General features: G+C 38.3%; 1 protein-coding gene across 1 annotated transcript in view; it reads right to left on the bottom strand.

The window, feature by feature from the left end:
• Positions 1-26,256, bottom strand: part of LOC142980689 (dynein axonemal heavy chain 1-like) — a 51,912-nt gene that overhangs the window by 21,665 nt on the left and 3,991 nt on the right. The window contains exons 8-50 of the mRNA XM_076126217.1: positions 25,605-25,749; positions 25,139-25,265; positions 24,527-24,648; positions 24,088-24,177; positions 23,174-23,253; positions 22,676-22,763; positions 22,098-22,313; positions 21,427-21,544; positions 20,736-20,877; positions 20,165-20,306; positions 19,477-19,704; positions 18,703-18,801; positions 18,331-18,474; positions 17,813-17,993; positions 17,205-17,365; positions 16,667-16,766; positions 16,142-16,333; positions 15,628-15,805; positions 15,142-15,274; positions 14,554-14,781; positions 13,653-13,791; positions 12,791-12,969; positions 12,238-12,401; positions 10,980-11,156; positions 10,440-10,563; positions 9,594-9,764; positions 9,000-9,117; positions 8,577-8,755; positions 8,006-8,168; positions 7,337-7,447; positions 6,831-6,922; positions 6,217-6,371; positions 5,735-5,852; positions 5,005-5,208; positions 4,383-4,596; positions 3,837-3,999; positions 3,377-3,495; positions 2,609-2,814; positions 2,178-2,285; positions 1,993-2,047; positions 1,486-1,646; positions 619-837; positions 151-245 (exon numbers count right to left, since the gene is read on the bottom strand). Coding sequence (XP_075982332.1) covers positions 151-245; positions 619-837; positions 1,486-1,646; positions 1,993-2,047; positions 2,178-2,285; positions 2,609-2,814; positions 3,377-3,495; positions 3,837-3,999; positions 4,383-4,596; positions 5,005-5,208; positions 5,735-5,852; positions 6,217-6,371; positions 6,831-6,922; positions 7,337-7,447; positions 8,006-8,168; positions 8,577-8,755; positions 9,000-9,117; positions 9,594-9,764; positions 10,440-10,563; positions 10,980-11,156; positions 12,238-12,401; positions 12,791-12,969; positions 13,653-13,791; positions 14,554-14,781; positions 15,142-15,274; positions 15,628-15,805; positions 16,142-16,333; positions 16,667-16,766; positions 17,205-17,365; positions 17,813-17,993; positions 18,331-18,474; positions 18,703-18,801; positions 19,477-19,704; positions 20,165-20,306; positions 20,736-20,877; positions 21,427-21,544; positions 22,098-22,313; positions 22,676-22,763; positions 23,174-23,253; positions 24,088-24,177; positions 24,527-24,648; positions 25,139-25,265; positions 25,605-25,749 — 6,348 coding nt within the window. The remainder of the gene's footprint in view (positions 1-150; positions 246-618; positions 838-1,485; positions 1,647-1,992; positions 2,048-2,177; positions 2,286-2,608; positions 2,815-3,376; positions 3,496-3,836; positions 4,000-4,382; positions 4,597-5,004; positions 5,209-5,734; positions 5,853-6,216; positions 6,372-6,830; positions 6,923-7,336; positions 7,448-8,005; positions 8,169-8,576; positions 8,756-8,999; positions 9,118-9,593; positions 9,765-10,439; positions 10,564-10,979; positions 11,157-12,237; positions 12,402-12,790; positions 12,970-13,652; positions 13,792-14,553; positions 14,782-15,141; positions 15,275-15,627; positions 15,806-16,141; positions 16,334-16,666; positions 16,767-17,204; positions 17,366-17,812; positions 17,994-18,330; positions 18,475-18,702; positions 18,802-19,476; positions 19,705-20,164; positions 20,307-20,735; positions 20,878-21,426; positions 21,545-22,097; positions 22,314-22,675; positions 22,764-23,173; positions 23,254-24,087; positions 24,178-24,526; positions 24,649-25,138; positions 25,266-25,604; positions 25,750-26,256) is intronic.

Genomic DNA, 26,256 nt, shown 5'->3' on the forward strand with positions numbered 1-26,256 from the left:
TAGCCGAGAGTCTCGTAGTCCCGCGACAACTGAAGCTATTTTATCGAAGTAAATCCATAGAACAAGCGTCAACGCTTCTTCAGTTCCTCCGGACTATAGGAATAAACGGAATCATTTATTTTTAACTGAGTTATTCTTTTGTAGACTTACTCTCGGAACCACTTGCGATCTTCATCGTTAACGAGTCGGTCCTGATACACGCGCTGATGCTCGTGATACCACAGACGAATCGCGTCGTCTTCGCACTGCAGATAATAAATAACTTCAACTAATTTCGGATAAACTTGCTTTTTAGCAACTTTACACTACATTTTCCCAACAATTCTTATTTTTGATGCATTTAGCTCTTTGTACAGTCTTCAAGTTTATGCAAACCTTTAAACTATTTGAATGTTTCTGTTATAATATTACAGCTACATTATAATTTTAACATATATAATTTGGAACAAGATATAAGAAAGGGAGTTATTTAAGCAGCTAACCATAATAATTAATTGCTAGAATAAAATAGTTCATGAAATAAATAGCCTAGTACCTGCTTACGAGCCGTCTTTGAAATCAAACCTTAAGAACAGGTCCATAAATAGAGAGTAAGCAAACAAGTTTTAATGAACCTACCTCAATTAAAGTAGGATCCACCATCAGCACTCCCTGGAACACCTTACTAAGGTCTCTCAGATTGAAGGTGTAATGTGACTTAGTCGGAGTGGGCAGCAGTTCTTCCACCAGCTGGTTGAAGATGTCCAGGGAGGCTGTGAGGATGGGCGCCTCGCGGACCGTGATCTTCTTGTCTATGTTCCGCGTCCAAGAGCCTAGGATCACGCTGAAGATACCGTACTGAAACAATATAGAGATGTTTTTTCATGTCAAGAAAAAAATGCTTACTTTTAAGACACAAATCATCGACCTGAACTGACTGCCCACTGGTCTACATTCCAGGTCTCAAGGTCTCGGTTTCGACTCCAGATAACTGGGAAGGGTAAAACTGTCGACTGAGAACGTTTTCGATACTTCGCATTCCTTCATAATCGGTTTGAAACACTTTCAGGTCTGCATAGTTTCTCTAATAGTGTTCCTCATTATGTTTTCCTTCACCATTAGAACTACTCATAATTGCCTTTAATAAATAAATATGAATAAATAAATATGATTGGACAACTCACACACGGTCATTTGATTCCAAACTAAGCAGAGCTTGTACTATGGTAACCAAATAACTGATAAACATACTTATATACTTCTAAATACATACTTATATAGATACATTAACATCCAGGCTCAGAACAAATACTCGTGCTCATCACACAAAGATTTGTCCCGGGTGGGATTCGAACCCACCACACGCGGCGCTCCGGTTGTTGCGGCGAGGTGACCGCTTAAACCACTGCGCCAAACGTGCAGTTAAATAACACATTACATTACATTCACAATCTTTAATACTAAAAGTTATTCGTAATAAAAAAAAACATAAATTTCAATGCTTACCTTACTGGAGTACTCCATCTCAGTGAAGGAAATGTAATGGAAATGTCTCATGAGCCTCATAGTGACGGGGTTCCTTCCGCCGCCGGGAGGACCCATCGCTGCCACGATACCCACATCAATCAAGGTCTTGAACTCACCAATATTCAGGCGGTCATACCAACCTGGTAGACGAAATTAGTGTTACGCATGTCAGTAGTATACATAATATCTAAAAATCTTTTCAAATAAATAAAAATTATATGTGAATATAATTGCAAAACCGCTAGTGCTTAGGTTATTTACATTCTAAACGTACTATAAGACATTGAATAAACTGTAGTCTGTTTTCTTTTAACGTGGTCCTGTGTTACGCTATCTTGAAGAAAAGTAGTTCGAATTGCAGATTGAAGAGGACTCGCAGGTGTAATGCAATCCTATCCTCAAAAAATACTTTTATTTGGAATGAGAGCTGTCTTTTCTGAAGATATCTCAGCCATTCTCAGTATATCGTATTAGCAAGTGAATTACCTGAGAAGTCCATAAATTGTCTCAGTAATTCAATAGGTGGCTGCGCACCATACACCTGCAAAAGCAAAAAACATATATACGCTATAGTATAACAATTTAACTAAAATTTAGATTTCTTACGGCCAGTTTTACTAAAGAATCACAGGATTTTTTTGTCTGCGGATATGAACAAGGTCGAAACGAACCTCTAATGCAGGCATGTTTAAGTCATCTATAAAGAATACTTGACGCTTGGTAGGAGGAGGGCCGAAGACTCCACGCCGACGTCTGTCCAGTTTGCTGTCTATCACATCCTGAAAGACAAAGAATAGTAGGAAAGTATATTTTTATACATTAATAGCCAGTCTAACATAAACTACATCTACAAATAGACTGTTCAATTGCATATGGACATCGTAATATCACGCCTGATATTAGTTTATTAAATGCAATTTAGCAAAAAAAATATCTAAGCGACTACATATATTCAGCCACTCGGCATCATCTATGTTTTTTTCGATTGATACTTACCATTACCGAGGAACCTCTCCTCACAAAGACAGGTTTATATCTTGGGGTAGTACTCTATATACACAGAAATTAACAACCTGATGTGACCCTACGCTAAAATACTTACCTGCGTCTGATTAGCAGAAGTCCTAGCAGAAAACACGAGGAACTCGCAGATAAACTTCTTATGCAGTCCATGTGATAGCTTGGAGGTGATGGTGACAGTCTTCCCGGTACCAGTAGGACCAACACATATCACGTGGTTGCAGTTCTGCACCTTGTAGCCGAGGAGCGCCGCGCTACGGACGTTGTCTAGTGTTGGCACTTCGATGTCTGTGAAATAAAAATTGAAGACAAGTTGGGAGTAGAACGATTCTTTTTCAGATATGGTATATTGAAAAAGACTTAAAAAAACATCTAGATTCTTTGAAATTATTGTTAACTAGCTGACCTACGCAACTTTGCTTGCGTCCAATAAAAGAGAATGGGTGAAATTTTTCCCCGTTTTTGTAACATTTTTTACTGGTACTCTGCTCCTTTTGGTCGTAGCGTGATGATATATAGCCTTTGTCTTTTCTCGGGTATCAAAATATCTCCATACCAAATTTCATGCTAATTGGTTCAGTAGTTTAGGCGTGATTGAGTAGCAGACAGACAGACAGAGTTACTTTCGCATTTATTATATTAGTATGGATAACTTTCAGGAAACTATTCTTTATCAAGACCTCAAAGGATTGCTTTACACCTTTCCATTGGAGATGTCCTATGCTACATAGCTATGGATGCGTTTGATATCCACCAATCATATCCATTTATATGTAGATACGTACATCTGCCGATAGAACGTTTGTTTGGAGATATATGTCATAGATAAGGTTACACTAAGACCTCGTACCTGCAAATTGCCACTCCGGGTCGACTTCATAAGGTTCAAGAGTAGCCATCCAGTTGTACCAGTAAGGGGCGGCCGGTTCACCGTCTTCCGTCAAATCAGTGAAGCCACCGTCATGAAGACTGTTATAAACATTTATTTACGCATTAGGTTCAGTAATTTTGTTATTTTGTATAGCACCAGTTAGACCACTAATAAATAATTTATAATTAACAGAAACGCATTTTTTCTATCATACTATAATACGTGGTAGCTCTAGCTAAGAGCCACTAAGAGGAGCTTATTTCGGTAGTTGTTGAGATTTTTTCTCAAGAAAACTCTATATTAACAGTAATAATCAGAGTTTTAAGAATGGTCAGAAGGGGCTTACCTACGTCATTGCTTGTTTGTCAAGTAATCACACACCATTCTGTGGAGTCAAAGTTCTAATACATAAAAGTATAAAGATTTAATGAACACTCACGTATAATCATAGACTCTTCCAGCGGCAGGGAACAGCGGCTTAAGTCCCGCCTCAGTGGTCTTCTGTCTTATAAAGTCGGAGAATATCGCGCGTCCATTATGATCGCATGTAGCTCCGACCGACCAGATCACTGCCCAGACTACCCATAGTGGTGCTAGACGAGCTGTAAATACAAAAATATGCTTACCCTTAGCGAATTGATTAATTTATACCATTAGAATAAATTTTCAAGGCAGCCATTACAGCAAAGACAATGAGAGTACGATGATTGCTAGCCGAAATTGGAAGACCATATCTTCTAATCGTGGACAGGTAGATGCCAGCGTCTTGTTCTCGTGGTCAATCGGCATTATTGTCTCTAAGAGCTATTCTTCAAATAGTAGGTTGACTTCACAGCACTGTTCAAGGTCAAGTTTGTAATAGATTTTGCATTCCGTAAAGAACTGTTCACGACTCACTCGCCTTGTCTCATCACATTATTTCTTCTTCACCGTTCGGCAACGATCCTACAATGTTTAAATAAAACACAATCTCTGAGTCACTTACGCATTGTAGCCAAGAACGGCGGGCCTGGTGGAGGTCGATCATCCTTCCCTGTCAACGGTCTGAGCCTATAGTCCAGCAGTTCTAAGAACTTCAGCACTAGGGACGAGTCAATGGACCCCACGATCTCAGTAAGACGTTCTCTTAACAATTCTAGCGCAGGGTACAGGTACGTTGTGATGATGCCTGGGAGGATCTTGCGGATGTTGTCTGCTATCTGTTTAGAGGCACAAAATAGTTTTGGATTTCATTATAATATCAGTTGAGTCAACCTAGTGTCACAGTTGTTCAAGCAGCTCGAAGGTCTGCGATATGGTAAAATGACTGCGGTCTTTGAGAACAACTTGGACATACATTTTACTCCGAAGCACGGAGATGCTCAAACACCACTAAGCGGCATCCCTTTTTTTTGGAATTGAGGTGTAACAGCTGGTTTGTGCTGCTAAAATTTTAATAAATAATCCAAAAAAATAGGTTTCCAAAAGCAGTTCTTAGCAAATAAATAAAGTTGCAGTTCTGCCTTTATTCAGCTTTCTACAAGATATTTCTATATCAGTAATCTTCATCTCCTAGGTAGCACCTTAAAAATCGAACGAACAGACAAAAAATATTTACAAATACTTACTGGTGGCAGATTGCTCTTCATCCAAGCATTAACCAATGGAGGTAGACCGACTACCATAGTGTCCAGATACACCATGCCGCAACGAGACACGGTAGCCGGCGATGCCACAGCCAGGTCGGCTACTTCGAATATCATGCGCTGACGATCTGTCAGTTTCATGATCTCACCGCTTGAGAGGCATAGCTTTTTGTTGTCATCTAGTACCTGAGGTAGTATAATATACAGTTTTGCTAGTAACAACTATGTATTAAAAACAAGAATATGGTCTGAACGATTGTGCATGAGACTGCCCGTCACGAGGTTTGATGCCAATATTGCAAAGTGTGTTACAGCAGAATTTCTGAACAGAAACACTGTGGCGCAACGAACTTGCCTAGCCGCGAATTCAAACCCGAGACCTCTGTGCAACAGTTACATTTTCTGTTAATATAATAGTTCTATTCTATTCTGTCGTACGGTTAGTGGTTTACCTTGTGTGAAAGTTGTTCAAGCCGCACGAAAGGCCTTTGACATGGCTTAACAACTGTTATTTTAGTAGACAACAACCGGGACCGACTAATTACGTGCCCTCCGAAGCACGGAGACGTTCAGTTCAAATACCACTACGCGTTCACTCATCTATAGATTGACCATGCCAAGGGTTGCTTAATCCACTGATCGTTTATCGACCGATGAGCGCAACTGGCTATGAGAATAGAATATAATAGTAGTATGAGAAAACTGAACGTACAGTATTCATGTTCTCGATCCACACCGCATCGACAGGTCCGTCGAACACGTACCAACGTTTGTCCATATCTTCCACCGCTATTCCACCGCGTACTAAACTTGACAGTATACCGTCAGTCCTAATTAAATGAATTATCAATATTAATAAAAAATCATATATTTTATCACTCCTTCGTTCGGGAGGAGCCCTTGCCCAGCAGTGGGACAAAGAATGTAGAAGTCAGTATCGATAGCGGCTAGCAAAGCCTCTGCCGAAACTTCAAGCAAATTCGAAGCAAATAATACATCTTTACGTTAATAACCGCAATATATTTTATAATAGGATCACTTAAGTATTTTCATGTTGTGTAAAACATCGAAACGTTGCAAATCTGAGAGTAGTGCCTTTTAGGTTTTTAAATGCATTCACAGTTTCGTACACCTCATTCTTTGCTAGAATAGACTTTTATTTTTAGTAATTTACTACTATGCTTAAATACTCACCATTCATGGGTTTGTAGATCAAACTCCCCATAGAGCTGTCCCATGGTGATAGATTTGGGGTTCACGATAAACGTATGAACTGGCGTGAAGGGGAACCCGTCTGGCGCCAGCTTGCCTTTGATCGCGGTTAACGCGTCGCGAAGGACTTCATAGCACTGTTTTACAATCAAAATGACTATATGAAAATCTTTTATGCCTTGGTTGGGATCTCCACTTTTGTAATTAAAGACAAATTGTCTTGCTAGTCACTTATGTATGATAGTTAACCGTGGGTAAGTTTTAGAGATCCGTACCAAAAAGGTAAAACGGGACACTATTACTATGACTCCGTTGTCTGTTTTACTTGTATATTACCTTTCATAAAAATAAATGATGATAGTACGGAACCCTTCGTGCGCGAGACCGACTCGCACTTGGCCGGCACTACTTATTCATTTTCCGATTGGGATGCGTTATACTATAAGCCGGAATGTTATTTGAACAATTTAAGTATGGAAACTACCATTAAAAAAAAACAGTAAATAAATCCGTCCGATGGTTTCAAGTGCTAGAAGATAGGCGGCAGGGGCCTAAATATGAAGTGAAATTCTCATTTTAGAAATACTATAACTTACCTTAGTTTTACCGGCACCAGCAGGTCCAACCAACATGAGACCGTGTCTCACCACCGTCGTCTCATACAATTGTATCACTTTGAATATGAAAGCTGAAAAAAATAATCACATCTAACTCATTTGGGCGCATATATTGACTCTAAATTCCTCGTCCATAACACCATCAAAATCAGGTAGTAAAATAGACCAACTGAACCGAATCCGAATGAAAAAACAAGGAGTCAGACAGAATACCAGCGGTGTTACGTGTTTTCTAGATAAGGAAGTTTTTTTCGGATTTATCACACACAAAGAGTTTAGCAATTGTAAGTAATATAATTTGACTATTGTGGGAGGGTGGTGCTAAACTAGGCTATGTCACTTGTATTTCAGGTCATCGCTAAAGAAATTGTCAGAAAGCATCACAAAACTAATTTTCCAAGCAAATATTTCATATTTTCACTGTAGGTAAAGAGATTAAACACATTAAATAAACACTTAATCAGTGATGTTCATTTTAAACTTACTATACAAGTCGTCATATCCGCGCTTGACGAGCATGTTCCTTATAGACTGCTCCATGATACCGTAGTCCACCACCGGGATCTCCACGCGAGGGAACAAGTCAGATATAATACCTGAAATTAACGAAAGTGCTTAAGTTTCAATACTTTAGTAATATTAGTTAGTGTGGTTCTTTTGTTTTTGCGTATAAACATGCCTTTAACTACGCTTTGTTGCTATTGTAGTATACAGAAGCGAGAACGCATAGGCTGATCTTTCTACAATCTTCAATTTAAACATACACTGTAGTAACGAGATTTTTTAAAGAGAGTCACCTATATTTTCTTTCTTTTCTTTTCTCAAAATAAATACAATTTCCGCAATAAGTGTTGCTCTTGTATCACAAAGACTTTTATAAACATACAAACAACGGACAAAAAGTACAACCGGACCCGAAACAATTATTTTTGGATGGCACAAGTATTCGTTCCGTGTGGGAATCAAACCTGACCCACTAGTAGTGGCGGGGTGACGATCTTAACTACTATGCCAGGCCCTTACAATTAATTTAATAGTCTAGCTTCTTAGTAGTTTAATCCTTAAACTAAAGTATATAATAATATATTATATGTATGGACTTTTTATAACCTGAAACTTGAACTTTAATTTAAATAAATCTATTTTTATCTCACCATTAAACAACACCAAATCGTCAGCTAAGAACTTGGGCACGTTGACGTCTCTGAGTGCTCTCAACACGATTTGCCTCTCGTCTCCGTCAGGCATCTGTCTGATGAGGTTGCCGGCTACCGTGATCACCGTCTTCACGGCACGCATACCGAAATCGTAGTGGTCCTATACACATTGGAAATACTTAAAAACAAATGGAATTTAACCCAATACTATGTTTTCTGGGCAAGAGCTTCTTCCCGGAATGGAGGAAAGGTTAAGTGCCTTAAGTCTACCAAGCAGGCCAAAGGTAAATTTTGGACACTGCAGCCTTTCAAAAATATTTAAATTTCGCGTGTTCTCCTAAAAATCTGTCCACAACGGAACACTTTTGGACAGCACGGGCGTCCGTTTTACGCGGTTTCTGGCCTTAGGTATGCAATGTTTCATTATACAATCTCCTATACAGGTAAAACAAGCATCACTTATTTCTTAACACACACATCTTTGCAAAGTCATGAAAATGCTGTCATAGGTTTGAACCCTCTCTCAACCACTCGTTTGGACGGCAAAAATGATTATAATATGATATACCTGTGAAGACAGCTGTTCAGAACTAAGCCTGAAGGTAGTCGTGATCTTTCCAGCTAGGATCTTGGCTTCAGAGAATCCGAATGAGAACAACGAAATCTCAGCGATCAGCGCATAATCTGGCACCATCATAGCGATGGGACGGAACAGCGCCTTCAGATTATCAGGCAGCTCCGTACGACCTGAGAGTTAAAATCTATATAAATAAATATAACACGGAAATGTTTGTACGCGCATTACTTTTAAACATCTAAACAAAGTTCAATAATTCTTCGATGGGATCCAAATTCTTGGGATCTAAATGGATAAAATTCCCGGACAAAGTCGGGCCAGTTCGCTAGTTCGAAATATATTTGGATTGCATTATTTAGTGTTACACTAAAATAAGCATAGCTTGTATTATAGGGTCAGATAACAGATGCTTACCAGCATATCCAGGGTTCATTGTGATGAATACAGAGCAGGATGCCTTGAGTGGAAGGTCCACGCCTTCAAACATGAACCTGTCCTGACGTAGCACCTGTGCCTTTTGAATGGTGACTACCTGAACACACACCAGAAAAACATACATAAAATTATTTCTCTTTCTTCCTTTTCCTTTCAAAAATACATCTCCTACGCTAAAAATTGCTAAACAATTGCAAACATACAAACAACGGACACAAAGTACAAACAGACTCGAAACAACTATTTGTGGATCGCACAAATAATATAATTGTTCCATGTGGGAATCAAACCCTTAACCACAGCGCCACGGAGGTCGTTAATAAATTTAAAAATCATACTCCTATGTAAACTGACTAACTTTTGATTGCCTGACTGTCTTTTGCAAGACTGAGTACTTAGAGAGATTAGCCAAGTTGTCAATGTTGCAAGCTAGCAATTCTTCTTTTTATTTTAAGTAAAATATTACAGATTCTCTAAACATTCTTTTCCCACGAGGTTCAGGATAAAATCTCGTAGTTGGCAACACTGTGTAAGTATTATAGCCTATAGCAACTTATGTATTTGTAAGATCACCTGCTGTGCTACTACAGAGAGCACTTCAATATCAATACGATTGAACTCATCGAAGCATGCCCAAGCTCCTGACGCAGCCAATCCTTTGAAGAATTTGCCCATAGCCATGTAGTCCAACTGATCGGAGCAGTTGAACACCACGCACTGCACTGCCAGAGCTTTCGCCAAATCCTGTGTACCAAACAATTTGTTATTAAATGGATCTACAGTGACAAAATGCTTCAGAGTTCTCATTCATTTCATTTGTCAAAGTGTTGGTCAGTGGTCAACCTAGTGTCAAAGTTGTTTAAGCCGCCCATAGGCCTTTGACATGGCTTAACGACTGTTATCTTATTGACATCAACCGGGACCGAACGTGCCCTCCGAAGCACGGAGACGCTCAGTTCAAATACCACTATGCGGCCACCCATCTATGGAGTGACCGCGCCGACGGTTGCTTAACCCACAGAGCGCAACTGGCTATGGGCGCCTTAAAAGTTCTCAAAAACACTTCTTAAAAGAAAAACTTCACTTGGTCAACTTGTGTATACTTATACCTACTTTCCACCATCATTTTGGAACAGTTTGTTTTTAAATATTCTAGTATAGAGTTTAATTAAATAAAATCAAAACCAATAATAGTTAAAGACTCAAGTTCTTCATTAGGTGGAGTACCTATGATGAAATAAAATAAATATCCATATTCCTTATTCCTATGTTCCATCAATATTCCTTGAAATAAAAATCATACCTATTCCATTGAATTCGGACCGAAAAACTGGAAAAGCGGGAAAACTGTTTAAATAACTACTGGGAAACGTATCGTTGGCCAAATGTCGTCAATCAAAGGACATGTTGGATATTTACCTTAGTGGTCTCTGTCTTGCCGGTACCAGCTGGTCCGGCGGGAGCGCCTCCAAACTTGAGATGCATCGCACACATCAGAGTTAGGTAGCAACGATCAGTCAGCGGAGTTATCACGAGCCTACCACTGTAACAATAGTTAACTATTTATACAAATCCTAGGTGATCCGACGCAATGAATGATCAAGGATTGGAAAATATAGGGAATACTAGTTGTCCAACAGAAGCACGGAAACGGATACGACTCAAAATTTTGCACAATAATACATATCTGCTGATAATACAAGCCATAACAAAAAATGCGATTAAAAAAAATACAAACAGGCGTTTTAGTAGTAGAAACAGATACATAAAGTTTTTACAAATTCATTACTTTTTCTTTGCGCTATTTCATTTATTATCTAAATTAAATAAATTATTTTATTTGATTTCTCCTGAAAGCAACTAAACGGATGATGAAGAAAATCAACCAATGAGTGATTGAGATGTTGAATGTAATTTTGTAAAGCCTGCGCGAATCAATTGAAAAAAGAGATTTCATACCTGTTTCCTAAATATTCATTCTGGTAAGTGAAGATGGAGTTCAAAGCCCGAACATCGCAGTGGTTCTGACTGAACTGGCGGTAGAACGCGGAGGTGTCCAGTCTCACCTCGTCTTGGTATATCTCAGGTAGTTCGCCCTCTTCCAAAGGATCCATGGGCTTAATTATCTCATAGTATCTGCAAGAAATGATTTTTTATACTTTTTGAAAGTATGAATGATATGTTACATGATTGCTCCCTTGTGATAAGGGATGACCTTATTGTTGACGCAGCTTAAATTTAGGCTAGTCTCGAAAGAATTTAAAAGAAAATGAAAAAGCACATCTACATAAATTTATCCGGGAATCGAACCTCCTATACTCTTTAAAATATAGCTTGATTAAAATGACAGTTCTAAGCAAAACAGAGAACATAACTTTGTAGTGACGTCTAACGAGTATTACAAATTGAAACACGAAAAATCTGTCTTGTTTGTCATTATAACTATTTTTTAAATACAGATCCCCAATAAGAAATCAGAATAATTAAATACAATTAGCCTTTAAACTAAAAATCAGTACTATTTTCTTTAGTCTTAAAATAAACCTAATAATTTTCAACCTCTCTACAAGGCTACGTCATGTTGCAAAAATTTTAGTGAGGAGACACAATAGATAAGAGTAAATCGATTGATTAAAACAATATTAACAATAATTGTTATTTTTCATAAAGAAGTAAATCAGTATATTACTATCATCCTCATCCCTATCATCAGAATTGCACCATTTACTGAATAAATTAATTTTATTTAACTATTTTCATTGTTTTATTTAATTGATCCTAATTAATACTAAACTAGGAGGTCTCCGTGCGGTGTTAAAAGTAGGGCTGGTCGTCCTATACGAATTTGCTTAAACAATAAGATTCACAACAATAATTCGTAAAAAGCAAATTCAAAAATAATTGAATCGAACATAATTATTTTAGATTCGATTTTTTCGCTATCGATTTCGATCAATACTTCTACAACCCTAGTCAACACTGTTTGACATCTGTCATTCTAATCAAGCTATATTTTAAAGAGTATAATCGGTAGTCAAACACATGAAGTATATTATCAACTTCGGTTTTCAGAAACAGTATCATTGTTTTAAATTAAGTGTTGACTACGCATAGCATAAAGGAAGCCATTCGCAAAGAACGTAAAGCGAGAAGGATCGCGTTAATCCATAAAACATTCTCAAATTCAACAAAAGCAAAAGTCTCAAAAGTGTTGTACCGTAACTGACAGATCCACTGGAAGTCGGACACGTTGCGCACGTTCTCGTCGACGAGCGTGCGTGTGACGTCACGAGCGTGCACTTCAATGACGATGAGCGCGCACAACACTTCTCGTTGGAAGAAAGTCAGGTCACCCTTCACTAGCGAGCGGAGACTATCGAGCTGAGGACAATGAAACATACAGTTAATTGGAAATACATTAAAAAATATATATTTGATCACTCATCAAATTGATCGATTTGATTAGTGAGATTAAAAATTTCGGGACGGTGCCCATTTCACATAACATTTTTCGTATGTCCTTGTCACTGGCAATACAATGTGTTATATACCGATATATGTTCATGGCAACATTAGTGTAATTTCATAGAACAGCGACTTCCTTTAAATTCTGACATAAAATATCCATCCATCCAATCCAGAGTGTCCGAAAAATGGGATTTTGTTAATTTTCGCCAGTTCCAATCAATCAAACTTCTTACAAAATAGGAGACAGCACTTTTAAAGTATAGATTGTTTAACAAACGGGGTTTTAACTAGTTTTTCTATACCTGCTGTAAATTCTCATCAAAGAAATACTCCATTCTGTATTCTTCTATAGCGTTCTCAACTCCCGCCGTCCACGCGGTCTGCGAGCCGGCGATCACTACTTGTCCTGGCCAGCGTAAGACCCATTCAGAACGAGGTAGCGTCCATAACTCCTCTAAGCCTCTCACGAGAGTTAACCGAACTGTAAGCAAGAAATCATACTACTGATGTAATCTGATTTCATTAGTGCTGATGATCATTATTCCCACAACCGTTTTACGTAATTCTTCAGGGTATTTAAATTTCCACGCAAGAACTGTAGATGTGGTTGTTGATAAAATACCAAATACAAAAGTCTATACTTTGAATTTATACAAATTCCCATACAAGTCTAATTATCCTTTTTTTGATTCCAATCGTCCATCTGTTCGAAAGATAGCTCTAGCCCAACTGAAAAACAGACAGACAGACAAACAAACAAAAAAAAGTGATTTGGGCATTTACATCGTGTGTACTACGTGGACAGAAGTGTTGCGGCGAGATATGGAGACATGTGAGGTTAAGAAAGACGACGTCAAGGATAGGTCGTAGTGGAAAGATTACGTATGGCTGACTCCACCAACATATGGGATGAATAGCCAGGAAGAGAGAGAAAGAGAGTCGCGCGTGGTGTATTCGAATACCACCCGGGACAATCTGTGTGTGATGAGCGCGAATATATTTTCTGAGCCCAGTTGTCAATTTATCTATATAAGTATGTATTTAGAAGTATATAAGTATGTTTATTAGTTATTTGGTTACGATATTACAAGCTCTGCTTAGTTTGGAATCAAATGACCGTGTATGAGTTGTCCCACAATATTTATTTATTATTTATTTACTTACTGCTATGCCTCATGGTATCTTCAAGCAGTAACAGCCATTGTTCCACGTTGCTGCTCGGATAGAACTGGTACTTCAGTTCTACTATCTCACCTTCGCTAGAGTGCATGTGAGTTATCTTCAGGTCTTGTTGGAAGGTGACCTGAAGGACAAAAACAATAATTTTTAAAGTACTGTAAATTTTCTAATACACATTTAATTTCAAAAAGTCGTTGGAGTAGTGTTTTACATTTAAACTGACGACTTATCCATACTAATATTATAAATGCGAAAGTAACTCTGTCTGTCTGTCTGTCTGTCTGCTACTCAATCACGCCTAAACTACTGAACTAATTTGCATGAAATTTGGTATGGGGATATTTTGATACGCGAGAAAGGACATAGGCTACTTTTTACCCCGGGAAAATGACGCATTTCCCGGGAAAATTCAGGTGGCGAGCGTAGTCGCGAATAATCAACATTATAATGACACATTGAATTAACGAAATTCCGTTGTCATGGCAACTGTTTTAATGGCGGATATGCCTTAGCGCGATTTCGTTTTAATAAGAGATATAAATAATTTTGAGAATATTTTTCGTGAAAAAAAAGCATATTTTATATCGTCACGCTACGACCAATAGGAGCAGAGTAACAGTAAAAAGTGTTATAAAAACGTGGAAAATTCTGACCCATTCTCTCTTTTGTGACGCAAGCGAAGTTGCGCGGGTCAGCTAGTTCCAAATATTTTTACCCTTTCTTTACCATTCCAGGTGGCTATCGAGTATCTCAGTTGACAACTATTTGAAAGCCACTATGTTGAGCATTGTTTTCTCCCTTAGATTATAGTGACTAACACGTTACTTGGTGGTTCAAAGTTACTTGGCCATCAATCATCATCAATAGTACTAAAGTAATAATGTACCTTAGCAATATTCTCGAAGCACTTCCTAAGATGTGGCTGCACAGCGCGAGGGTTGCGCGACTGGGACAGGATCTCCAGAAGCTCGTCATCACTAAGGAAGAAGAAGCGAGGGAACCGCAGCCGTTTGAGCTCCATGTACTCGTTGAGACCGCGGGACACCACGTCCAGTAAGTGTCTAGCTTCTACCAAGCTGTCTAGCAGACGGCTGTCTGGGCAGATGATCATTATCTGCGGAAGAAGGTAAAAATTTATTTGTCTAACATGTTTGTAACGCACAAGCGTTTTATAAAATATACTGGATACGATAAATACACTGACGCATTTATGGTTTTGGTTCGTAGATGAGAGGGCATTTTGATTTGCAGGGACACATCTTATTGTTTTAACCTTACCAAGCAGGTAAAATAGACATAATAAAATTTTGTAAGGCCATATGCACTCGTGCATGGATTCATTTATTCAGCAGAATTGCCCGGGCCTTAGGATTGTATATGATGAATATGAATGACCTTAGAACTGTTGAACGCAGCAAGTTAAGTGTAAGCATAGTATTTGAAAACTAAGTACGATATGTATTTCGAAGCGTACCTTAGGACATGCAAGAGCAGACGACATAATTCTTCGCCAGATCCTCTCCATAGTGCCGTATTTCTTGGCTTCTAGCGGCAACTGACGAGATATGTCTTCAGATGTGAAGATGGGCTCCAAGTACATCCATTCCCTGTAATGTTTACATTGCTTTATACAATTTTTATTCTTAACCCATTACTGTCCCACTGCAGGGCAAGGGTTTCCTCCTAAACGAGGAAGAGCCCTACGCCGTACTGCCACTTCATAGATGGGTAGTACCTAATTAAGAGTAATTTTATTTGAGCTGTCCACTTAAATGCTTTGAAGAGCTCAATCGTGGATCATAAGGCCAAAGCTAAGCTAAGCTAAGGTCGTGCTGACAATTGTCGTAAATTAACCAAGGTAGTAAAAGTCAAGTTAAACAGAAATTTATCCAAAAACAGAATTCTGTGTCGCATAATAACCATCCAAATTGCTAAAATCTTGCAAGTTTGTGCTACTAACTTCTGGCACTCAATCCACTGGTCAACGACCTTCTGCGTGAGGCGCAATTTGTCATCCCACTCCTGGATGCGCAGCTCGAAGGCCGCCTTGAAAGGACTGAAGCCAAGCTGCTGTGTCGCCAATAAGTGCTCGTCTAATAACTGTAGAGTATCATCTGCAATCTTCATTATATGCGTGCCTAAAAAAAAAAGTATCATTCATATCACATTAGTGGCAACCTAACATGACCAGCTTCCATGTACATATATCCATGTATAGAAAATGATGCATTAATCATGGATATATCCATTTAGATCAATCTTAAATGAACCACGCGGAAAGCACTATCCTCCAAAACAGAAAAAGTACCATCAAAATCGGTTTACCCAGTAAAAAGTTATGAAGTGAGAAACATCGACAATAACTAATTCTCCATTTTCTGAAGTCAGCTAATAAGGGTTATCAATGGCCTTTGAACGACGTAAACAATTTCGACACCTGGTTCAAATAGGAGAAACCAATAAAAAATACACACCAGTAGTTTTGTATGGAGTCATCTCAAGGGCCCTAGCGGCCCATTCGTTCTGCATCTTGTCGAGGGTCTGTTCTATGACGTACTCCTTGCTGGCCAGCTCTCCGATCTCGGCGATCAGCTCAGCATGAGCGGCCACGCCTTGCTTCAGACACATCTGGAATGTCTGTTTCTCGTTCATCGTTACGGTTATGCCTGAAAGCAACGGAAAAAAATATGATGAATTTTAGACACACGCAAGATGTATCTTTTTCGAAATAGGTCAAATACATAATATTACGCCGGTTATACCTACTGATGTAACGCTAGTTTTGCCGTTAACAATGTTAGTTGCATGTAAAAGGGGACCAGCCTATAGCCATATAGCCACGAGGCCAAACTCCAGGCCGCTATTAAGAATAATCTGATACAAAGAAAAAAAGATCAAAAGCACTCTCTCCCATCCGGGAATCGAACCCGAGTCCGCGTGATCTGCAGTGGCATACATTTACCAACCAGATTATAAAAGTAAATAGTTATTTTTCTTACCAGCTTTTTCCATAAACTCATTCCAATGCCGTTCCTTCATGCCAGGGTTCCTTACAGCTTGTATCACCGGTATCAGAGGCCGGAACTCATCAATATCGTCCTAAAAAAAGATGTTAGTAGCCTTTTTGATCTTCAGTAAGATATTAAAAAAAATATATGGGTCGATCATTAAATAATGTTTGTCAGGTTGACATGAACAAGAGTGATACAAAACATGACTGGCAAAATAGGGAAGCCGGCGCTGTAGCGGTAGAGAAAAGCTGCCAATATCGATAATAATAATCGGAAGCAATGAAAAAATATAATATATTAGCATTTATTGTGGCAATTGGGCATATAAATTTACGTCGGAGCATGAGCACACAATCGTGAATCGGCACAATTTTGAACAGGAAGGTGTTAGCAAAACAAACAAATCTTTCGATGCGTCGTGTGGGCTTGTACATTATCGCAGTTTTGTATACGAGCTCTAAACAGCGTCGAAACAATATTACAGTCGCAGATAGACCTAACTAATATAATAAAGATCTATTCTCACCCGTATAGTAGTGGCGACTTGTTGAACCTTAGGCAGGTCAGCAAAAGTTCTCACACACTTGATAATAGTCTTGTAGTACTCATTCACTAGAGGTTCTATTGTGTCAGCATCCACGTACATCAAAGGATTATCGAACCACACCTCACGGGACTTAAGGAACTCTAGAAATAGCATTAAAAACACATGTTAAGTATATAAAAAGGTTAATCATTGTGTAACTAGGGTGCCTACCAGCTTTATATATAGCATATGCTCATTTGGGACATAATACCTTATGATGAAACCACGAGAATACTCCAGATCTTTAGAATACCTGGTGGTCTTAAGGAGGACTCTCTTATACAAACTGACAAATTCTCGTTAATTCTTTATAAGAATTGTATAGAAGAGCTTTGACTTTGCCATTATTCAAAGATTGCCTGCGGTCTTCAAACTTCTTACAATGATACGTAACCACGTGATATTCTTTAATTAAACAGGCTATAATGGTTTTAATAACCAGGTCGGTAGCTCCAAGGATCTGTATCTAATCAACTTACAAACTCTACTTCTATTGACTACAATAATGATCTGAAATGAAAAGAATGAAAGTTTTTGGATTATGGTACCTGAAGCAGTGACCCACAGGTTTCTATACGGCTCGAACTCTTTGACCAGTTTGTTGAGATCAGTGAACGGCACGACGGGCTGTTGGAACAGCTTCTGCCGTTGGTTGAGGACACGGCCCCATTCCTGGGAGTCCTTCATGCCCTTCCACGCTTTCTTTATGTCGTTCGCTATCTCGTGAACCTGAATAATTAATAACATTACAAGATTGTTAACCATGGAATAGGTAGATAGAAGTAGATTATTGGGTAAAATATCAGACTTCAGGCTTGAAAATATAGTGAGCTTTTGTTTTCTCATTTTGCGTAATCTATTTAATATTTTTTTTTAAAAAGTGATTACAAGATACTACACACTAAACAGAAAACTTAAAAAGCCTTAGAGGACTCAAGAGGAAGAATATGAGAAAAAGAACCGAGGGGGGAGAAAGGATTGTATTCTCACAGTACCTCAGGGAAGCCTAAATGGAAGACCAAAAGCACTTAGTCTTACAAAATTAAATTCTGGATTTTTCACTCACCTTAGCAAAGTCGTTCTGTAGTGTAAGTTGCATGCACTGTGCCGTGAACATGTCGATCCTGTCGTACAGCGTCTGTTCGTCTAACTGATGAAGCTTCCAGAACTTCTCCTGTTCTTCTTCCAGGAAGTCTGTGGTTGCCTCCGCCTGTTTTTACATACAAGGATTTTTAATTATGCATTTATGTTCGTACTTTTGTTGACTTGAATTAAACCTAAGACAAGTTTTTTCTAGATGTAGTCTATCACCCTATTGAATTTAATCAGATTTGCAGTTAAGCGTACGAATCATTTGTCGCAACAGCTAGGAAATACGAAAGTAAAACTACGTTTCTCATCCGTCGTCAACTGCATGTAAAGGAATTATCGTACTGACCTGCTTTGTTATCTGAAGCGGCCACCCTATGGCCTCCCACAGAGCTTTGAAATCCTCGTTCTCCAGAGGAAAGAAGAACACATCAAGAACTTCATAGTCCTGCAAAATAATGAAGTCAATTCTAAGGTTTATTTGTATTTTTGTATGGAATACAAAATATTTCTTACTTTCTCTTTATTGTAGTAAAGATGGACGTTGATGTGGTTAAATATCCATAGCCAACATTGTATGAAACTGCTATTAATATAAATCATCGTCTTATGAGACGGGGGAAAAACTTTCACACCAGATTGTAACGTTTTTTTTCCTTCTCAGGGCAACAAAACTCACTAAGACTATAGAAAGTTTATTTTAACATAATTAATTAGAGTTTAGAGTTAGGCTCGCCGCAGTTAGTCACCACCACTCAATAGACATTGCCGGAGTACGACGTCAAGATTTAATGCCATCACCATCAAGACAGTGACACGCAGCGCGACAAACATTTTGAATCATTAGCCCCCTTTACACACACACTCTATCACGCATGAAACAACAATCGCGCGTGAAAGAGCCTGCGTGTAAAAGGTGTGCAAGGGGAAAGGAAAGGGCGCGCGCTGCGCTCATCTGTCAAGCCCGCGAAGAAAATCGTAAGTGAAGAGCGCGCTGTCTTTCCCGTGCGTAATCCTGTACGCTATTAAGAACGCGCGATAGAGCGTCTGCGTAAAGGCGGCCATTGCTATCACCATCAAGACAGTGACACGAAGCTCGACAAAAATTGAAAAACATTCTTACCGTATGAACTCTTCTCATAATATCCTCTTGCGTCTTCAAGGCGAATGGTATAGACTCCATCCATTCCCTAATCTCGAACACGTGTTCTATAGTGTTAGGCTTCTCGCCTAGTTTGCGCATGATACTCTTGTACGCCTGAATGACGTCATCGACTACGATCCTTACTTCTTCAGACCACATCACTAGCAACGCTTTGATGATGTCTGCACGCTTGTTTACCAGTAGTTGCTGTAACACCAACCATTGTTTATAATATAGCTTTTGTTTACCGTATGGTTAGTGGTCAACCAAGTGTCAAACTGTCAAAGTAATTCAAGCCAATCGACAATTTTTGTCATGGCTTAACGACTGTTGTCATAATGGATAATGACCTGGAGGGCTATCACGTAACTCAGTTGATTGATGGTCACTATTGAGTACTAGCGGTGGCTTTAAAATAGTTATCAACTTAGATGCGTGAACTGGACAAACCCTTAGGGTGCCCTCCGCAAGTCGTTTAGCTCAAAAACCATTTAGCGGTCACCCACCTGTGAAATACCTACGTTAAAAATTGCTTAACCTTTGGCCTAAACTGTTCATCATATGGTAAGCGTATTTATCTATAAGCGCCTATAAACTGGCTACTTCTAATAAAAATATTACCCTTTTCATGATTAGTTTGATATTTTGTTCATCAGCTATAACATACTTTAAGCGTATCCACATTGATAGCAAAAGGTCCAATATTGATGTACTGAGGCAGCCGCCAGATCAAGTCCTGCTTCGCGTCGTAATGACTCTGCACCTCCTCGCGTGTCTCAGAGTGAGAATGTTTCTCTTCGCGGAAATTCCTGAAACAATAATCAAAATTCAAACTAAAATTCCAATAAACGATTCGTTACCGTTTGAAAAATCTTCTTAGTATATTTGAGCTTAGAGAGATTTATATGCTCAACTTTCCGATAAGTGAAAAGTGTTTGTTAGTGAAGTCACCAATATAAGGATTATTTACACAAAATCGATATAAGGGTCGTTGACATGTTAAGAACAAAATTTTAAACAAAAATTGAAGTTATTCCAAAAAATATTTTTTTCTGAAACGGAACCCAAGATAAACTGACTATAGAACATTTCTAATCCCACGATAAATCTCCAATACTGTCACACATTTTCTATATAAAAATTATATTTACGACTACTTGAACTTCCATCACTCATTTTTCAGTTAGAAATCAAATCCCAGACCAACTGTCTAATAACCCGGTTTTTTTTTAACTTACTCCACATAAGCTTCAATATCAAGCATGTATATTTCTCTGTAGCACTCATACTGCCTCATATAAGCCTTGAGCGGTATTATCGCCTTCCTGTAAGCCTTCAGTAGTCTCTCCCTGTATTCCACCACGTTGGGCTCCATCAGACCTAAGAATAAAACAATTAATATACACTGTTTATTTGACGCAGTGTTGAGATTTGCTATTTTCTTCTTCTAGCAGCATATGTGTGTTCACTGCTGAGCGTATGCCTCTTGCATATCCTTATATTGATTTACTATATTATTTGGAAATTTTCTCAATAATTGACCAATCCGGCATAGAAAAAAAGGCGATGTTTACTCTGAAGTAGCTTTAGGGTTAACATAGCCTTTTGTTCAAGTGGTGAAATGCGTGAAGCATACTGTGCTCCCTGGGTAGAGCGAACGGTTATGTGAGACTCTCTCGCCAGAAGGGCGGGCATATCCACTAAAACCACATGAGTGCCTGCCAATTCCGCGTGTGTAACGTGCGACGAGAAGACTGCTTGCCTCTCTGAAGCTAGCTACTACACATCAGACTCCCTTAAGGGGTAAGTTCCACGTATATTAAATCAACAGCCCATTTTGAGAGGCCCTTAGAAAACTCCTTGCACGTTATTATTCAAATCTTTAATAATTAATCAGTGCAAGGTATTATCTGATTTAGGTTTACTCACCAATAGATGTAAGGAACAACTCCTTGTCGAAGACCAAGCCGGTCATGATCATGGGATGTACTTGAGGTATAAAGTGACATCGATACAGCATCTCCCGGAATAAACGTTGGATTACTATCTGCAAATATGAAACAGGCTATGAATTTTGTAAAAAAGAACTGAAAAATCGAAAATAATAAAATTGGTCGTCTGCTATAAAATGTGTATGTTACTGTTACAAATACATTATTTTGTTAAAAATACATTGTTTTGGCTAAGAAATTGCCCCAAACATTAGCAAAAGCGTATGGTGTAGAAGTATAATATTTATACTTATAGAAAAACTTATCAGCACTGAAGTATTTCTCCAGAACTATTTTCTTTAAGTAATTTTAATATCAAACGCTTGTTTTTCTATAATATCAATTACAAAAATCGCTCTACTCGTAATCGAAACACTTTTAAAATTGTCGAAAAAGACACTCCCTTAAATATCTTCAAATTGAGCAGACATTATTGCCATTAGAGAACTAAACGTTACTGTGCCCTAGATTTTCACTCACTACTGACTATCAAACACTGAAAGATTTTTTCAAATCGGATCAGTAGTTCCTGAGATTAGCGCGTTCAAACAAACAAACTCTTCAGCTTTATAATATGAGTATGATAAATTAGTCAAATAAAACACAAACCTCAAACTGGGCAGGATCAGTAGTATAATAAGGTCCGTTCTCAGACATCATGAGATGGAAGTAGAAGAGCGTAGTGGCAGCACGGAAGGGAGTGTTGATGAGGTCGTTGGGATCCCACTCGTAGTCCTCTTCACAGCGATACGTGCACAAACACGGGGTCTCACACATGTATACGAACATCGCCATGGACTGCTCTATGCAGAACCGGAGAGCGTACTGGAAGGAAGTGGTAAAGAAGATTTCGACAATACTAACATGCATTCAATGACTATTTTTACATTTGTATAGAATCCAAAGTTTCATTAGGATTTACTAAACGAAGATTTTTTTTTATTTGTGCGAGATACAACTATAACATTCAAACAACAAGAAAATAGATTTTTTCTTTTCAGTCTCAAGAAAATTCACTTTCATGAGGCTGAAAAGAAAAATTCTGAGGCTTTTAGTGGTCCGACTGGTAAATGTTTTCCAAATTAACATTGAAAACGGTGAAATAAGGGTCTATTTTATACACCTTTACATCTTGCGGTATAACAGGTAATATTATTATGATAAAGATAGTAATCTTCTTAACTTACTTGCATTCTAAATCTGACCAGTTGCATAAACCTGCACAGTTTGCTGACCCCGTAGAACTCCCACTTCTTCTCGTATATGTTGAACCAGCTGTCAAAAAACTTTATTTTTACAAAGTTGACCGACTGATGATGATGATGTTTTGCGACCGATTTCGGCCCTCTCGACCACTAAACTCCTAAGCTATCTGACGTTTTGATATGCCCTGACATAGCACAAGCCCAATTTTTGCCGCGGACGGATCGGAGCAATGAATGACTTCGTTTAAACTCGCAAGCGCAACCTGCACACTTGTATTTACACCAAAATGTAATTCCAAAGTATGCAGGTGGCTCTTGCAAGTTTAACCAAGGCATCAATGGTGAAAACTGGGGTTTATATTGCCAATTTTTGCAGAGAACTCTAGGTCAAAGAGCGGATACGTGAGTTTGCCGCTCACATAATAACATATGGTAGCAGGTGGACAAGCTTTACAATAAACAAGAGTAAGTCAGACGCACCCTTTTCCAACATCTCTGAAAGACATTCGAATCGCATGCGCAGTGCTGTTCAGCCAAGTTATGTTCAGGTATTTTAACATCTGAAACATAAAAGTATTATGTGCAAACAGGTCACATATGTTTGGCTAAAACATTAATAATTTTCAAGGCCAATTAGAAATTTCAGACTCTAAAATCTAAGTCTAAAATATTTTCAAAGGTTTTTAGTTTATAAAATAAAGATATAAAGTAACTTTAATGTTTTCATTGCATTAATGACCCGTTTATTTATTATTATCGAAATCCATACTAATATTATAAATGCGAAAGTAACTCTGTCTGTCTGTCTGTCTGTCTGCTACTCAATCACGCCTAAACTACTGAACCAATTTGCATGAAATTTGGTATGGAGATATTTTGATACCCGAGAAAGGACATATAATTTTGAGAATAAATAATTTTGAGAATATTTTTCGTGAAAAAAAAGCATATTTTATATCATCACGCTACGACCAATAGGAGCAGAGTAACAGTAAAAAAGTGTTACAAAAACGTGGAAAATTCTGACCCATTCCCTCTTATGTGACGCAAGCGAAGTTGCGCGGGTCAGCTAGTATATAATAACTCAAAGGTGACTGACTGACTGACATAGTGATCCATCAACGTACAGCCCAAGCCACTGGACGAATCGGGCTGAAATTTGGCATGCAGGTCTGTGTTATGACGAAGGCATCCATTAAGAAAGGATTTTGATCAATTCTACCCCTAAGGAGACAAAATAGGGGATGAAAGTTTGTGTGAAAATTCTGTCCTAAAACACAAACTACGCTGAAAGCGCTAGCAAAAGCTAGTTATAGAATAAACTGCTACTGGCTTTATTTTAGACCCAAAAAGGCCAATTAGCCCTGAAGAAAGGTAAGTTTATGAGATCTCACCATAGACGTGCAATGTTGTTGAGCAGCATCAAATTCTGCTAGACTCACATTCCTTCCATAGTTAGCAGTAAAGAAGAGCATACCCTCCACCTGATAAAAATCCTTTATTTGAGTACATCTAACGTTTATTATTTACTAGAATACAATATGACAAAGACAAAAGAAACAAACAAATATAAAAGCATGTTTATTGAAAAAACCTGAATGCTTTAAGATTATTTTAAGTGATATTTAAGGCGTCTTATAAAAGAAAAAGCATTTTTTTTTGATGACAATTGAATAAAATAAAATAAATTTAACCCATTACTGTCCCACTGCTGGGCAAGGGTCTCCTACCGTAATGAGGGAGGGGTTAGGCCTTGAGTATTATTTTGTATTATCATTAAAACTTAACATAGTAACATCATTATGATAATTAGAAGTGGTTCCAACACGGTACCTTGAGACACTCCTCGACCACCAGATGAATGCAGGAGACAGACTCTGTGAGCACATACAGTGAGTACCACTGGTTATACTCCACGCGGCCGTGGAAGTCCTCCATCACGCAAGGATATCTGCCTGAATTGCAAATATTACATTTAAACCGGGGGACTAATTTAATATCCCTTAACATGGCAAGCGATGACGAGTGATGTCCCAGACATATTTGGCGACTTATATCCACAGAGCTAAGTGGAATCCGGTATCATTGAGACCCTTCGCCCGACGGCGCTAACGCCACGTGTCCTAGGAGATTGGTTCATTTTACGTCTCGGTGCAAAAAAGTTTTTAGCCCTTTACGCACTAGCACCTAACAGCGAGAGCGGCTAGCCTCTCTAGAACTTCTACAACCCAGTTGTCTGACTAGTTGTCAGACTTTCGAGGATCTGACTTCTGTAAAAGACTGTCAAAGATCTTTGAATATGACAGCCGGGACCCTCACTTTAAAGTGAGTTCCGAAACACAGGCAAAAGGCAAACAAACTACATAAATTATATTTCGGTACGTATAAGATGACATACTTAAAGGAATTAATGTTATGTACGCAAGACGAATGATTATTATTTACCATAATCCGGCACAGGAGCCACATAGTCCTTAGTCGGAACGTCTATAAAGTTGTACAAATCTTTGTACTTTTGTATAGTATAGATGATCTTCATCTTGCCTTCCATTTTTCTGTAAAGTAGTTCTGCCTGTAAACAAACACAAATAATATTTCTCAAAATATATGTACATATGTTATGTATTTTAAGAAGAATACAAACGATGGCGGTAATCGGAGGTGTAGGCACATTCTGCGCGTGAAAGATAGAATTATTAAGAAAAATTGGGACGTCTAAAAGGTGGACGGAGAAGCCGCGCGGGTCACCACTTTACATAACTTACATTTCACTGCTTTACAGCTGAAACTCGTCTACACATACCAAGCTAACCGAACATTTTCTAAAATTTGTTAAATTTGCCATAAAAATATTGATTTCAATATCAGTAGACTTCTCCATTTTACAAAATTATCCGCATAAGATACAAACCTCAGAGATTAAAACTTGTAATTGTTCTTCATCAACTTCTTTTGCTTGTCGGTGTATCAACACCATCTTCACGATGGACGGCATGTAGTGACGAGGTATCATCGGCAGCCCGTCCAGTAACAAACAGTCTAGGTACAGGTAGAAACTGAAACAATATGACTTTATTGATTACTTTTCTGACAGTATGGTGTGTATATGTTACTGTAAAAGCCCGAACTGTAGTAAATCCTAAGATTTTCCGGTAAAACCTAAGATTTACTAACTCTCAATGGTTTTACAATTATTTTATTTCGAACTTTTACCACTATTCACTTGGTAAATCTAATAAGAATAATGTATTGTGGCATACAACATGTGATGTATCATGAATTGTATGATGCAGGATCTACGCACATTCAGATTTTATAAAGCTTATTTTCCTCTTACACAGACGTCAGTCGCGTAATAGTCAAACATTTGCCGTCAGTCACTGTACATTGACAGAAAATTATGTAGATACATATATCTAATCATACACTCAACCGATGTATGCGACCAACGTCACCATAGGAAGAAAGTCTTATATCGTAAGAACCTTTACACATTGTAAAACATATAACAAAAAATTTGAAAACCCATTTACCTAGAGATAACATGCTACAACATACATTAA

The sequence above is a fragment of the Anticarsia gemmatalis genome, chromosome 18 (assembly GCF_050436995.1).
Source record: "Anticarsia gemmatalis isolate Benzon Research Colony breed Stoneville strain chromosome 18, ilAntGemm2 primary, whole genome shotgun sequence".
In the NCBI taxonomy this organism is placed as follows: domain Eukaryota; kingdom Metazoa; phylum Arthropoda; class Insecta; order Lepidoptera; family Erebidae; genus Anticarsia; species Anticarsia gemmatalis.